Source organism: Nipponia nippon, unplaced genomic scaffold, assembly GCF_047370975.1.
Source record: "Nipponia nippon isolate SJK-2023a ecotype South Korea unplaced genomic scaffold, ASM4737097v1 scaffold_8, whole genome shotgun sequence".
Lineage (NCBI taxonomy): Eukaryota > Metazoa > Chordata > Aves > Pelecaniformes > Threskiornithidae > Nipponia > Nipponia nippon.
The window spans coordinates 1,987,882-2,001,670 of NW_028262402.1; the positions used below are offsets into that span (position 1 = coordinate 1,987,882).

The 13,789-nt window shown below is 35.3% G+C and overlaps 1 protein-coding gene across 1 annotated transcript in view; it reads left to right on the forward strand.

Moving 5' to 3' along the window:
- Nucleotides 1–13,789, forward strand: part of SHOC1 (shortage in chiasmata 1) — a 64,285-nt gene that overhangs the window by 32,932 nt on the left and 17,564 nt on the right. The window contains exons 12-17 of the mRNA XM_087742234.1: nt 228–470; nt 1,626–2,078; nt 4,485–4,610; nt 6,366–6,542; nt 9,817–9,924; nt 11,662–11,849. Coding sequence (XP_087598360.1) covers nt 228–470; nt 1,626–2,078; nt 4,485–4,610; nt 6,366–6,542; nt 9,817–9,924; nt 11,662–11,849 — 1,295 coding nt within the window. The remainder of the gene's footprint in view (nt 1–227; nt 471–1,625; nt 2,079–4,484; nt 4,611–6,365; nt 6,543–9,816; nt 9,925–11,661; nt 11,850–13,789) is intronic.

Genomic DNA, 13,789 nt, shown 5'->3' on the forward strand with positions numbered 1-13,789 from the left:
AAATTTAACTCCCCCTTACTTGTACACTCAACAAGTAAAAAGCACACTTGCTCTGATAACACTAACTGCTTTGCTCTTAAGTCTATTGAGGGACACTGAGTTACAAATGGAAGTATAAACAGTGGATATATGTGGTAGGTCATCAGTACTTGGGAGTTTTCAAAGTGACATTCTGTTTTCATGTTTCTAGATTATTCATATTGTATGTTGATTTCTGTTTTTTGTAGAGCATCAGACTATTAAACCTGTGTATCAGCATCATTCGCTTACAGAACTGAAGGAATTGCTACCAGTTGAGGTAGAAGCATCAATGCTTAGCCCACTAGAGGAGGGCTGGTGGCTTCATTTGGGTTTAAAACCAGTCTCCATAGAAACTTTGGAGCAATTAAATATGGAAGCCAGTAATGCAAGCAGTTTGCTTCCTACAGAAGTAGAAACATTCACACAATTTACATCATATCAGTTAAAAAGTAAGTATCTTCTTTTTTTAAAAAAGTGATAAAAAGGCAAAGATAGGTCCTTTAAGAGACAGAGAATCACACAGTGATAGTTACGTACCTCCAAGAAGGAAGGAAATGGAAGGTTTCTTATTCTCAAGAACAAAATGTTTTATAGCAATATGAAGTAGCAACACTACTATAATTAAGGTGTACTTTCACAAATTTAGAACAAATTGTAGGAACAAAAGTGTTTAACTACACAAAGTTATCTTTTCTATTAAAATGTAGATAAAAAGTAGCCTCCACCAGCCATACTATTTTTTAATAAAATATTTTCATGCAGGAGAATTTCTTAACAAATAGTAAATTTGCGTGGGAATATTTTAGTAAAGCAGATATTCGTATAGTCCTATCTGCAGAAGATCAGTGCGGAGAGTATGTTACAGTGAAAATTCTTTATTTTGTGATGCTATTCAGAGGGGTTTTTTTATTCTGGCTATGGTTTCAAATGTGAACCACTCATAAACTTAAGAATTTCTCATCGACCATTATGCATACTTCTAATCAAACTTGAACAGAAAATGCAAAGAGTTATTTAGATTTTATTATATAACTATGACCTGACTGCAAGGCACCAATTGCGGTTGTAGAAGTCCAAGGATTGGCAGTAACATGATATATTGTGAAACAAATAGGCACAGCTCATGAAAGAACGTTTCCACTTAACTGCTTTTTACATATTACAAAGTGTTTAGCTACTATGTTTAACATGGATGTGCAGCAGCAATGCAAAAAATTGCAATTCTAGTGAAGCACATCTTCAGAGGGAGCTAATTTCATGCTTAACTTCTTTTTTTCCCTCTAAAAAAAAATCTGTTAATCTTTTAATCTTTCTTCCTAATGAAATGTGTTGCGTCCCACTCCCTAGAAATTTAACACCAGTAAGCACCATGCAGATGGTAAAAACTTCTCCAAACAGTAGCATGGCCTTCTGTTTCTCAACATTGTACATTTTTACTTGGAACTAATCAGTACAAATTTTCTAAAAGTGGATTCTAATGATCTGGGAAGGCAGAAAGAAGAAATAATAAGATGCTTTCTCTATAATAATCCAAAGTAGTTCACTGCAACCAGGAGGAAGAAAAGAAAAAATCCATGTTGCAGTGGAGAAATTTTGTTTTTTAGGGTGGCTTGAAGAGAAGAATTCCATGACAAACCAGGAGCTGCTTTCTGCTGAAAGACATCAGTCGGACAAAGCACTTAATCTTTACATGTCACCGAAGACTCAAAGGCAGTACTTTGCCATCCGTATGAGTGCTGCATCATCTGCCAAAACTCACAGTACAGCTACATCTGTGGAAGAGCTTACTGGAGGAAGCATAAAAAAGAATAAGGTAGAAGAGGCAATTTATTTCTTAAACCAAGAAAAGAAAAACTCCAAATCATCTGAATCAGTCAGATGTAAAGATGTGTCTCCTAAACAAGACAATTCATCCAGTAGCCAAAATGCTGCATCATTTGCACTTGCTACAAACTGGGATGACGATGATTCTGATCTGAGCAACTTTATCACGCTGAGATCTAAACATATACTTACCCAAAGAGAGGAGAAAAATGATGTAGATAGTCCTGAAAAAGGTATGTGAAACAGTTTATTCTGCCATTTTTCCAGGTTTAATTCTGCTCCCATATACCAATTACAATAGATGCTAGTTCATGCAAGTCGATTTATGGGGGAAAAAATCCTTTGAAGTCAATGGTAACATTTTTGTGATCTTTAATGTAGCTGAATTTTTCAACCTCTTGTTTTTTCCTTTAGATATCTTAGGGGACTTTGTTTGTTTTGGTTGGGGGGGTGCTTTGGGTTTGGGTTTTCTTTTGGTGGTAGAAGTGGTTTTTAATGAAATAAACATATGAGTTTATTTCTATTCTGACAAAGTAGCTCTAAATGGTACTTACTCCAGAAGATCTCTTCTGTCCATATGTTCTGAATCAAATCTCTGGCCTCTTTGGAGAAATAGTAGTTATCAACTGTAGTTATCAAATAACTTGTAGTTATCAAATAGTAATTATCAATACTCTTATTTTTGTAGAACCAACATAGTCTAGGCAATGAACAAGAGTTAAAGTTCTTCTCTGGAAAGAACCATTTGAGCCAGTTACTTTGGTGCAAACCCCATCAAACAATGAGGCAGAACAGGTCTTAGGGAAAACAGAAAGTTGTTGGTAGCCCTGTTCTTGTTGATGACAATGCTTATGAAAGAGTCTCAGGCTATGCATTTAGCATTGCAGAAATGCAAAGTAGCAGAGAAGGAAAATAAGTAGCAGAAAGTCCTTATTTCTTTTAAAAAAGAAGTATTTGTGACACAAAATATCGGGAGACAGTGACATCTTTCCAGATTCATTTTTCAGGATGAAATTGTATTAAAAAAGAATATTTTTCATTTTTCAGAATTGTATGGCAGAATTTTGACAATAGCTTTTTTCTGTGTTTCAGTCATATGTCCCAGCATTAAAAAAAAAAAAAGGTTAAAATTGTTACATAAAAGCTTTCAGCAATAATTCCTATAGAACAGAACTGGGGTATTTATTTAACTGCAAGCTTTTGTAATCTTGGGGAGGAAATTATTTATTGGTAAAATTCATCTGTTACTCACACTGGTAGACATGGATAAAACACTTCCCTGGCCTCAGAAAGCAACAATCCCAATTTTAAAAGTAGGAGCTCAAGGTACCTGAACTGAAGTTTCATGCTACCATCTAGTGAACTCTGATTAGAACTGCATCTCCTATCAAGAAATCCAAATCTATTGAAAGACAAGCTATGTTACATTTACGAATAGGCTTGTGGAGGTTTAAGTAAGTTAATGCAGTTTAGAATATGTTTACAAGTAGATCCCAGTGTTGAAGATCAGTTATGTCTGACATATAGAGAACCCATTAAAATGTGTAAGTCTTACCACATTGATGTAGAAATGATGTAGATTATTGTATACTTTTGTAATAACGAAAAGTTTTTATTAAGAGTCATTTTAAATTTAATCGAAAATCAGAAGTGCCAGCACTGCTTGTAGGGCTCTTTCTCTATTGTCTTTGTTGTTTGGCTTATTTTTTAAAGATGTCCTTGTGTATGATATTTCGTTCAGAAAATACACAGGAGGGAAGTAGTAGAAACAGTTCATTGATCCAATTTTGAACCCCTATAGCTTTTCAAAATCATGAAGGTTTTTTTAACTTAACTGGAAAAAAAAGTCGTTTTTTCTTTTCTCTCTGTCTCTGTATCATCAGTTTGTTTTCTGAAGAAACTGACATTCTTAACTAGAAAAAAATCAGCAATGTTTAGGAGGCATCTATTCAGCCAGAATTCCTCTCAGAAATAAAGAGGTAGAGCTGCCAAAGGAAGCTTTGTGGGCAGAAGCTGTATCTCATGCATCAGTATTTATAAGGAAGAAGGGAAGGAGACTTAGTAATACTAACAAGTTGCAAAAGATAGCTATAAGACAGGAGAAAAAGTTCTTTTCAATAAGTAATTTTTCTCTTTTTTTTTTTTTTCCCGTTTGCAGCTTCCATGTTCTTTCTGGGTCACTTACAGTATCTAACCTTTTCTAGTCACACTCACTGAGATACTTTTCATAGTTTGAGCTCCTTACAGTCAGCAGCATCTTTCCTCTCATACATGTTTTTTCTCCATGTAAAGGCATATGAGCATTCCTGTGGAGCTATATTATAGAGCTATAGTACCAGCTCCTTAATTTTCCCAGCTCTGTATTTCTGCCCTAACGAAGAGGAACCTGATAATGCCTGACTTCTTGGGCTGTGAAGGCTGACAGGGCCTCATCTCTCCTGAGTCTTGATGGTTTTTCCATACTGAATGAGCCCATGAAAACAATAAAGAACTTAATGAAAAAAAAGTATGTGTCATAGAAACTACTTAATTTGAAAATATTTTTGCATGTAAAGTCACTTATAGAACAGTTTTCTTATTCATTGAGCTGGTTTTGTGATATTTGTATCTAAATGTTCACTTGTGGTTTAACGATTTAGTGCTACAACCTGAAGAACAATATATGCATGTTCACAAAGAGGAGAGTTCTGTTTGTGAGACTGTAAGAATAGAGGAAAAAGAACAAGACAATCAGGACAGTATCACAGTCAATATTGAAGCATCAGGTATACTATTTTTGGATATGCTTTATTTTATATATCTTTGCAATATAGTTTTATATTAAATAGTACTACTCAGACAAATATGGAAATTATTAGGCTTATTCTCTGCTCCTTGTGACTGAAAACATTCCAAATAGATGGATGTTTATTTTGACACAGGTGTGAGAGCAGGCTGTGGAATTCTGTCTTAAGACTAACGCTAGTTGCATGCAAACTAAGAAGTACGGACTTTGAGTTATGTCTGATCTAAATCAGCAGACATGAAATCTCTTCATGCCAACTAGTACCCTCAAATTATTATTCTACTTTATTTTCTCTGACAGTGTAAATATGAGAATTGGAGACGGAAGGGATTGGCAGTCATTTTGGTAGGAAATGTCTTTAACACAGTAGTAATCCACTGTGGATTTATCTTATACATGACTGAGCCTTACCCTGTGAACTCTTGCTTTTCAAGGCACTGTATCAGAGAACATGCACTGACAACAATTCTGTCATGCAGTGGAAATGGTGGAGAAGAACCTAGGAGATATTTATCCAAGATATTTCATAGCCTCAAATTAAGCACATCTGGTACTAGAAAGTTGTAGGCCTGGCACGGATTAGTTTGGTTTTCCCTGGAAATGCATTCACTCCAACCATGTGCTTAATGGGAGTCTCTTTCACAGAACCAGTGAAAGAATGGAGCAGTATTTTCATCTTTCCCATCAGAGATGGGAATCACGTAACAGCTACAAGCTTATTTTTTAATTTTTTTAAAATAAATTTTGAAACAAGACATTGAAGATGCATGATTAGAAATATACTTTAAAAAGAAAACGATACATTAATGCAGGAATACCTGAATGATATTATAACATGGGCATCCAATATACTACTGATTCTGACCTATTTCCATAAAGGCTGAAAACATGGACATAATGATATACCTTTTTTTAGAGTGCTTAAAAATATGAAGTTATTAATTGCTCTTATTAAATAGTACATTGGCCAAGTGAAGTTAAGTCAGCTGCTAGTCAAATAATCTGTATAGATCAGTTGAAAATATATTTGAAAAATTATAGTAAATGTTTGAAAATGAAGAATCGCAGAGTTCTGATCTTGTTGATGTAATCAACTCAACTATAATTTTAAAAAATGGATGTGGAAGAGTTTTACCTTTTTACCTCAGGAAAAGAACATCCCTTCCAACTCATTCAGCAATTGACAGCTCTGTCGTGGATGCTAGTAGCAAGAAACTCAGTTGTAATTTGGAAAGAATTGTAAAACAGCCACTCAGAAGCTATGAAGAATTGTTAGTATGAAAGAACAAAGAGTCTAACAGACTGACTTGTTTAGCCTTGGTAGATGAAGACATTAGAAGTTAAATACCAGGGAAGCAGAAGGGCTCTTTAAGTTGAAGTCATAGTAACAAGTGGATATCAAGGGACTAAGTCTCAAGTTTAGACTACTAAGTAGAAGAAGGCCATAGAACAATGGAATAATGGTACAATCTTAGTGGGAGTCACAGTAGAAAATACTAACTTTTCATCATGGAGTTTGATCACTTTGTGAAACGCATGGAATAACATGGGTGCCTGCTGTGAATTCTACCCCCCAGGAAGCTCCCTGGTGAGCATCTGTTTTTCTATTAATGTTACAGCTTTCATGAAGAAGACAGTGTTCTTTGTGTTTTGCTAGGTCTTTTGGATATTCTTGCCCAGTAGTAGTATATAAAATCAAATTTTATTATTATGTTTTATTTATTGTGCTATCCAGAAAGCCAATGCCAGGCATACTGCCTCTTGGAAGAAGCAGCCACTTCTGCTCTAAAAGATTTGACACATCTGGGTGTACTTGCTTCTGTAAATTGGAGCTTTGACAGTGTTAAATTTGATCACACAAGGTTTTTCTTAAAACAGCAAGAGAAAGTGATATGCGATTGTTTTAAAGAAGGTATGTCTTTAAAAAAAAATTGGTGTTTTTTCATCTTCAATACTAATATGGGTTTAATTAGTGACACAAGGTTCAAGGTATTTGATAAATCAATGATAAAACTTTCAGCAGTTTATCTTGTAGAGTTACAGTAATTAATTTCCTCTTTCATTTTCAAAATAATGTCTCCTAGTTCTTCAGCATTACATTAAACTGAATATTGTAATACAAGAAGTATTCTAATTGAATTTAATTTTAAAATATTTTAGTTATGCTTCAGAAATGTTGCTTCTATATCAAACAATATTTACATTATTTTTTTATGTTAGATTTTAAAATTAAAAGCTGTCCATGTGTTTTTGTTTTTTCTCTCCTTTTAGTGGCATGATGAAAAATGCTAAGCCTAAGAAAAAAAATCCATATTAATTTGGTCTCTTTCTGACTTCATTTCCCTCCTATCTGGCATGTGAAAACCCTCTAGAAACAGAAAAATGAAAACAAAAGCCAGCAAAATCAGTGTGCTCTTACAAAGATTTTTGACTCTAGATAAAGAGAGGGGCAGGAAAACCTCATAGCAAAATACAGACTGTATTTGAGGAAGATTTAGAAAGCTATTGAGTATTTTGGATTATTTTTTGAGTTGTACTGCTCATAGTTGAGAACTAGTTGTAAGGATAACATAGCAGGCCATCTACTACCTGCCAAGTTTTTATGTCATGTCACAAGTTATGCGATAAACTTTAGTTATCTAAACTTTCTTGCTTTCTGTGCTTAATGTATTTTTCTCAAAATAAAAATAATGATAATGGAATTACAAATGAGAGAGAAGGCAAACAAAAAAAAATTTTGGTGGTCTCTGCAGAATGACAGCCCGTGATCTATAGAATTACCATATTAAAATTGTCAGCAGCAGGGTTCTCTTGATTTGAGGGAGCTTACAAAAAAGCAAACACCATCTTCACAAACATGAGGGAGAAACTCAGTGTCTATGCCTGTATCAGTGAATCACAGAAAGGAAAACATTGCTGAGAAAAGTATACAGAGAACTACTACTGTTTCTCAAGATCAAGGGAAAAAATATGTAAGAGTCTGCATTTTAATTCAAGATTAATTTAAGAAAACTTATATAATTTCAAATGCAGTTTACGTGCTGTGGCCTAATGGAGCCTTAAGTAGGAGCTGGCCCACGTGGCGTGCTTATTCAAACTTCAGGGCCCTCTTTGCTTGTAAATTAGCTGTGCAGTATATTACTAATTGCTAAAATTACAGCAATGACACCAATGAAAATGTTTAGTGGCTGAAATACTGACAAGGCAAATAATCATCTATTGGACCTTCCTTTTAAGGGTAAGCGTTTTCTGAGGAACAGATAATATTTACCTATCCCTTGTTATACAAAAATAACTGTTGTTGAACACAAAATTGACCTATGAAATAGGTGGGTCTTTGGACTACAGCTCAAGGAAAGCAGTAAAAACTTTTTGCTCTTGGTTTAAAATACCGGAAAAAGTCAGGTTTAGCTACTGTTGTCTGCACTGAAGAGACAGAAAAGTGCAAGGGAGGTCTTGCATTTTGTCCCTAACTAAAGAAGCAGAAAGAGATAAGAATTTTCATGCTGGAAGGTACATAGAAACATAGAAATGAGGAGGACTCTAACATACCCAATCCATTCCTAACGAATATTTCTCTAACCGTATAGAAGATTCCAAAACCTCCTTGTGTAACTTACTTCACTCTTTTATTGCCTTCCTGGTTTTAAATAGTTTCACAATATCCAATCTCATTCCACTTTACTCCAGCGTGTGCTGATGCATTTTCTCATTAATACCTTCAGTGAACACAGAAAACAATCACTTACTGTGATGGTGTTGACCTACTAGAAGATTATTATTCCCCTACTGGTCTATTCTTTCTGGACCAAATATCACCAGATGCTCCAGTCTTTCGTCATAAAATGTGGTTTCTTACTGTCTTGCTTGGTTTCTAAATGACCTGTATTCCTCACTGAGTTTTGATGGTGAGTGGTGTAAAGAAATGGACATAGTCCTTCAGTTTCAGTACCTTCAGTGACAGAGATGAACAGTCATTTTCTGTCTTTTGACACAGAACAGTGGCAAGATCTTTGTCTTCCATGCTGTTTCCAGCTAATTCTCCTGAATGGTGTATTCATCATTTTGATTTTTCCGTCCTAAGTGCATCACTTGTCTTTTTTAATTAAAAGCTGTGTTGATCCCAGTACACAGAACTGTCTAATATTTTTATTGTGTAATGCATCTCATTCAGTAATTCCTTGATCAGCTGTAGTCATTTATTCTTTAATTATCTTCCTCAACCATTTTTTAGCATTTTGAAGTATTTTGTTATCAAGTCCACTTACTCTGCAGCAGTCACGTTTCCTGTCTTAAGATAATGAACTACACCACTAACTGTGTGCAATTCCCAAAAATGCCTTCTTTCTTCAGACTGATAATTCCTTCCTGTTCAGTCAAGTCCTTGAAGATTTATTCAAAATGGGTACCTAATACAGACTAGGTAGCCCATAAATTGTTTGATTTACTCTGTGGGTCCAAGAAGAAGCAGATGTCCTCCAAATTTACCTTCTCAAAGAAGGTTAAGATTCTCATCAGGAGAGGTTAATTAGGTGTAAGCAAGGTAAATATCAGAAGTTAAGACTCTACATGGATCATTATTGGAAGACAATAATGATGATGATGATGATGATGATGATGATGATGATGATGATGATGATGATGATGATGATGATAATAATAATAATCATCTGCCTTTTTGATTTCTTGGAAAGAGTTCTGAAATATTTGGAAAATGAGTTAGATGGAGTTACAGTGCTGTTGAAAAATTTAGTGATTTGTCTAGTCAAATAAGGAAATAGTAATGTGAACAGCTGGGCTTGTATGAGGGACCAAAAGATCGGAAATTTATCAGTTTCCATGTGTATTTAAAGATTGCCTTACTACAATCAGTAAGGCAGTGTGGATTTAATGGCACACCTAGGGGAACTGTTATCCCCTCCTCCAGCAAGCACCATCTATCCCTACACACCTTTTAAAAACACTTCCCTGTGTGCCACGTGCTCTGAGTCAGATGACACGGGAAAAGTTATGCTATATCATAAGGTATTTGGCAAGACCACCAGATCTGACCTTTCAAGGTTATGTCTGTTTAAGTGTGTTTAATGAAAATTCTGAGATACCAGGATCTTTTAAACTGATTACATATGTATAGCGTGATTTCTGAAATTTTATACAGACCACACCTGTGTCTTCTATTTGTAAAGGTAAAATAGATGAGAAGGAGATCACGCTGTTCAGACATGCTGCTCTGGTGCACCTGCTGGTGACAGTTCGAGATCTTCTGTTAACATGTGGCTTGGACACAGCACTAGGTTTGTTTTCAGTAGCGAATAATGATACCCAGAAACCCCATGCTCTGTGTGTATTCTGCAGCCCGTCCTTCATGTTTGTAGGCTGTGATTCTTTGCCATCAGTATACCTCTGGTGTAGCTTCAATATGATATTCAACCTTATTTCTGTTCCATTGTTAGAAATTAGTTCACTGCAGATTGTACTTTGATAGTGCATATGCTCAGTTCATGGCTAATACACCACTGTTTATGTTATTACATGGATTTGCCTGAGAAACATTCATATGAACTTCCACATACATAATGTGTTGTCTTGTATCTTAGAATGACAAATTTTCATTGGAATCTCTGTGTGGAAACTTAGAAACATGCAAAAATGGCAGGTCCTTTGTTGTTTCCAATCCAGTTTCTGCAAGTGCGGAACACTTTCCACCTAACAATATTCTCAGGCTCCTTGGAAATGAGGTACTTAAAACTGAGGGCATTTTGAGCAGAATCTGAAATATTATCTAACGTATCATGAGGCAGGGAGTTTGAAGTTACAGTCCGGTTCTTAGCACTGGACACATACAGAAGCGTTTTTTTGAGCTTTTCTGGTCTTATGCTATTCAGATTTGGAATATGAAAATTCGTTGTAACCCAATTTTATGCCTGAAATGATAATGCCATGCTTGTCAAGTTCCCATAGTTGTGTTTTGTGAGTTTTCAGATAGATCTATCGGAATAGATTCATAAGGAGGTGAAGTCAGCTTTTATGAATGCCCAAGGAAAGTCAGGCTCCCTCTGCCTTTATAGGAGATAAGGCGGTTCAGAGCATCTAACTTCAGTCACTCTGAATTATCCCTTGAAGGAGGGTGTTTCCTTAAAATTGATGTAAAATGGAAAACATCTGCCATAAACTGAATTGTGGGGAAAAGAAATTATTTTGGATTCACTTAAGTATTTCTAGCAATAAAAGAGTAGGAAGAAAAACACAGAATGAATATATAAATAGAATCCTAAGTAGTATTCTTTTCTACAGTTACTATAAACAACGTAGGAGGATGGGAGGGAGGCAAATGAACAGTTCTTCCTCCTCTGTTCTGTTGTAGCAAAAGCACTCCTAGATGATATTTCAGAATTACACAACACCTGTCCTTCCAGATCCCAGCAACACCTCACACAGAAACTGCACAAGTAAAAAAGATCTGAAAAAAACCTTAGAAAATTGAGCCAGATGCTAAGTAGGCCCTGTAGTCCTCACTATTGTTGTGATGTTGTGCTGTACTGCGTGATTCATCACATAGTTATCTTAGATGTATTTTTCTTTATGCATTTCCAAATAACCTCAGCATTGTTCACCATTTATATACAATAAGCATCATTCAGAGTTGAGAAATAGTTGTGATAATATGAAGAGTGGTGAAAACACAGGATAAGTAAAGCTTTGGACAGTAGGAATATAAATAAAGTTGTTATTTAGTATAAACCATATAGACTAGTTAAATACAACACTGCTGCTGCTGGTATCTGCAGCTGTAGAGTGCAACGTTCTATAATTCTAGCTGAAGTCATATAGCAGATACTACAGGAGGTACAGCAGTTCTATAAAAGCCACTTATGTAACAGTATCCTTCTGTTAATGGTGAGCCATTAAATTTTCATCTCTTTTATGCAAGATACCTTCACATAAATTTTAAATTTATGTGTAGATTAAACACAAACCTTGACAATTATCTTTTGTCACTGCAATTACTTCTTTTGTTGCTTTATTAACAGGTTATTTGTCCAAGGCAAAGGATATCTATAAAAACATCTTAGAGTCCTGTTTGAATAACATCTGGAGGCAGTTGAAGACTGTACAGTACAGCAGCCAGAAAAAGCATGAAACAAATCCCAAAATAACAGAGCTTCAGTGTCAAATGTTAAACTGGATGGAAAGTTATGGAAAGAAACACAGTGTTAAGGTTAACAATGTAAACATTTTTTCTAAGCAAACAATACTGCTCCAAACTATGTGAATAATTATAAAACCATCTTTCAGCAAGGGTTGGTTTATGGAAGGAAGTCTTATAATTGCCTTTCTAACTCACAGTATCTGTTAAATAAGGGTAACATGAAGTTTAAGACCTCTGTCAGGAGCAGTGCGGGTTTCTGTTTGATCAAATCTCCCCTTGTTGCATGACTGAAATAACATGCCTATGAGTTTTAACATTGCCAGGGCTTCATCGTGGTGCAGGTGGTTTTGTTTCCCTGGTAAGTATACTGTATCACATCACTTGCTGAAAATTATATTATAACCTTCTATGTGAAGGCCTCAGTCTTCTGGTGCAAAGAGCATCATAGCACAAATCAGGATCGTGTACTTGTACAGTGTGGCTCGGAACACACACACCATGGGGTATGTAGGTATTGTTATCCATAGACGACCTCTGCTTAACCCGTGTACCAGGCCAATCTCCTGGCATTATAATTATATAAGAAGCAAATATCCATAAGTGATAGTTATGGCATGGAGGATAGAGTTGTGGAGACATTCAAGTTATCCAAAGATTTTTTTCTGAGTATGTGAATATTTTGGATGATACCATGCAGTGCAGAACACCATTTTCCTTTGCAGAATATTATTATTTATTTACAGAATACTTATCACATAACAAAACGGAAGGGAGAAAATATGTAATTTTTTAAGTGTCCTTACTGTTGGGAACAGAATTTTTGCTGCTGAACACACCCCACCAAAAAAGATGAATCTTCAAGCTTAGTTTCATTTATTTTGACTTCTTTCCATGCTTTACTTCCTGGAGCTTTCTTCTTGTGTTTCTGTTTAGAGTTGCACTAAGAGCTCTGAACATCTTTTGATTAAACTTTCCTGAGAAGAAAAATAGCTTATTGTACACCCTTTCAGAATTTAAAATGGAAATGAAGCAACCAAAACAAAATGGTGTTGATTGTCTTGGTGTCTGTCCTTCAATAGACCCTCTAAGCTGATTTCAGCATCATCTTCTTCTTAAGAGTAACACGTTTTGCTTTGTGATACTATGATTATGCTGTACTAGGAGACATATGGCAACTTTGTCATCTTAATGTCAACTCAGTGACAATTTTACTTTTCTTCTGAACTCCACTAGGTATGTTTTTTAAACTTTTTAACTATAAATCTCCTGAGTTTTGGCTTACTTGCTTGACTTAAACTTAAGGTCATGCACATATAGACATGCAACGTAAGAATATATATGATTTTATTCACAATTATAAGATTGTTTACTGTTTTCTAACATTCAGAGACAGGTTTCAGTGAGCCAGAAGATGCAGAAGGAGTATTCCAGTTTTAATAAGTAAAAGTTGTATTGAATAAGCCATTTCCTGTTCTATTGCATCATATCAGCATCAGTTAACGTGATGTGAAATATGATAATCTGGTTATCCCTTTATTATCCAAAGTTGTTATTGACACAGGATTATAATGGGACGTTTCCTTTGTAAGCAAGAAGCCACTAATGGAATAAACTGAACTTTTTGTTTCATTATCTTTTGTACTCATGATTAGATAGAACATGACTAAAAATGTCATCTAGCTCACAACAACATATGATGACTATGCTGTTGTATCACGTGTGAAAAAGCAGGTCTGCATTTTAAAATGCAGTTGTCCAAACTGCTTTCAAAGGAGCCAGTGCGTTGTCAGTGGCTGTTCTGTGCACCAACATATGGAAATGGAAACCTGCCTTAAGCTTGTCAGGCTGACCGATATCCAGAAGTTCTTTTCTGACAAGATCTAACACAATATTAATATTTACATACATAATTATCTTGCATCTGTAAGTCTTAAGAGTTAGACAATGCCATGTGCCTCCTTAAAAATCTTATACTGTGTGCACCATGAAAGTGTCTATACAATGGCATA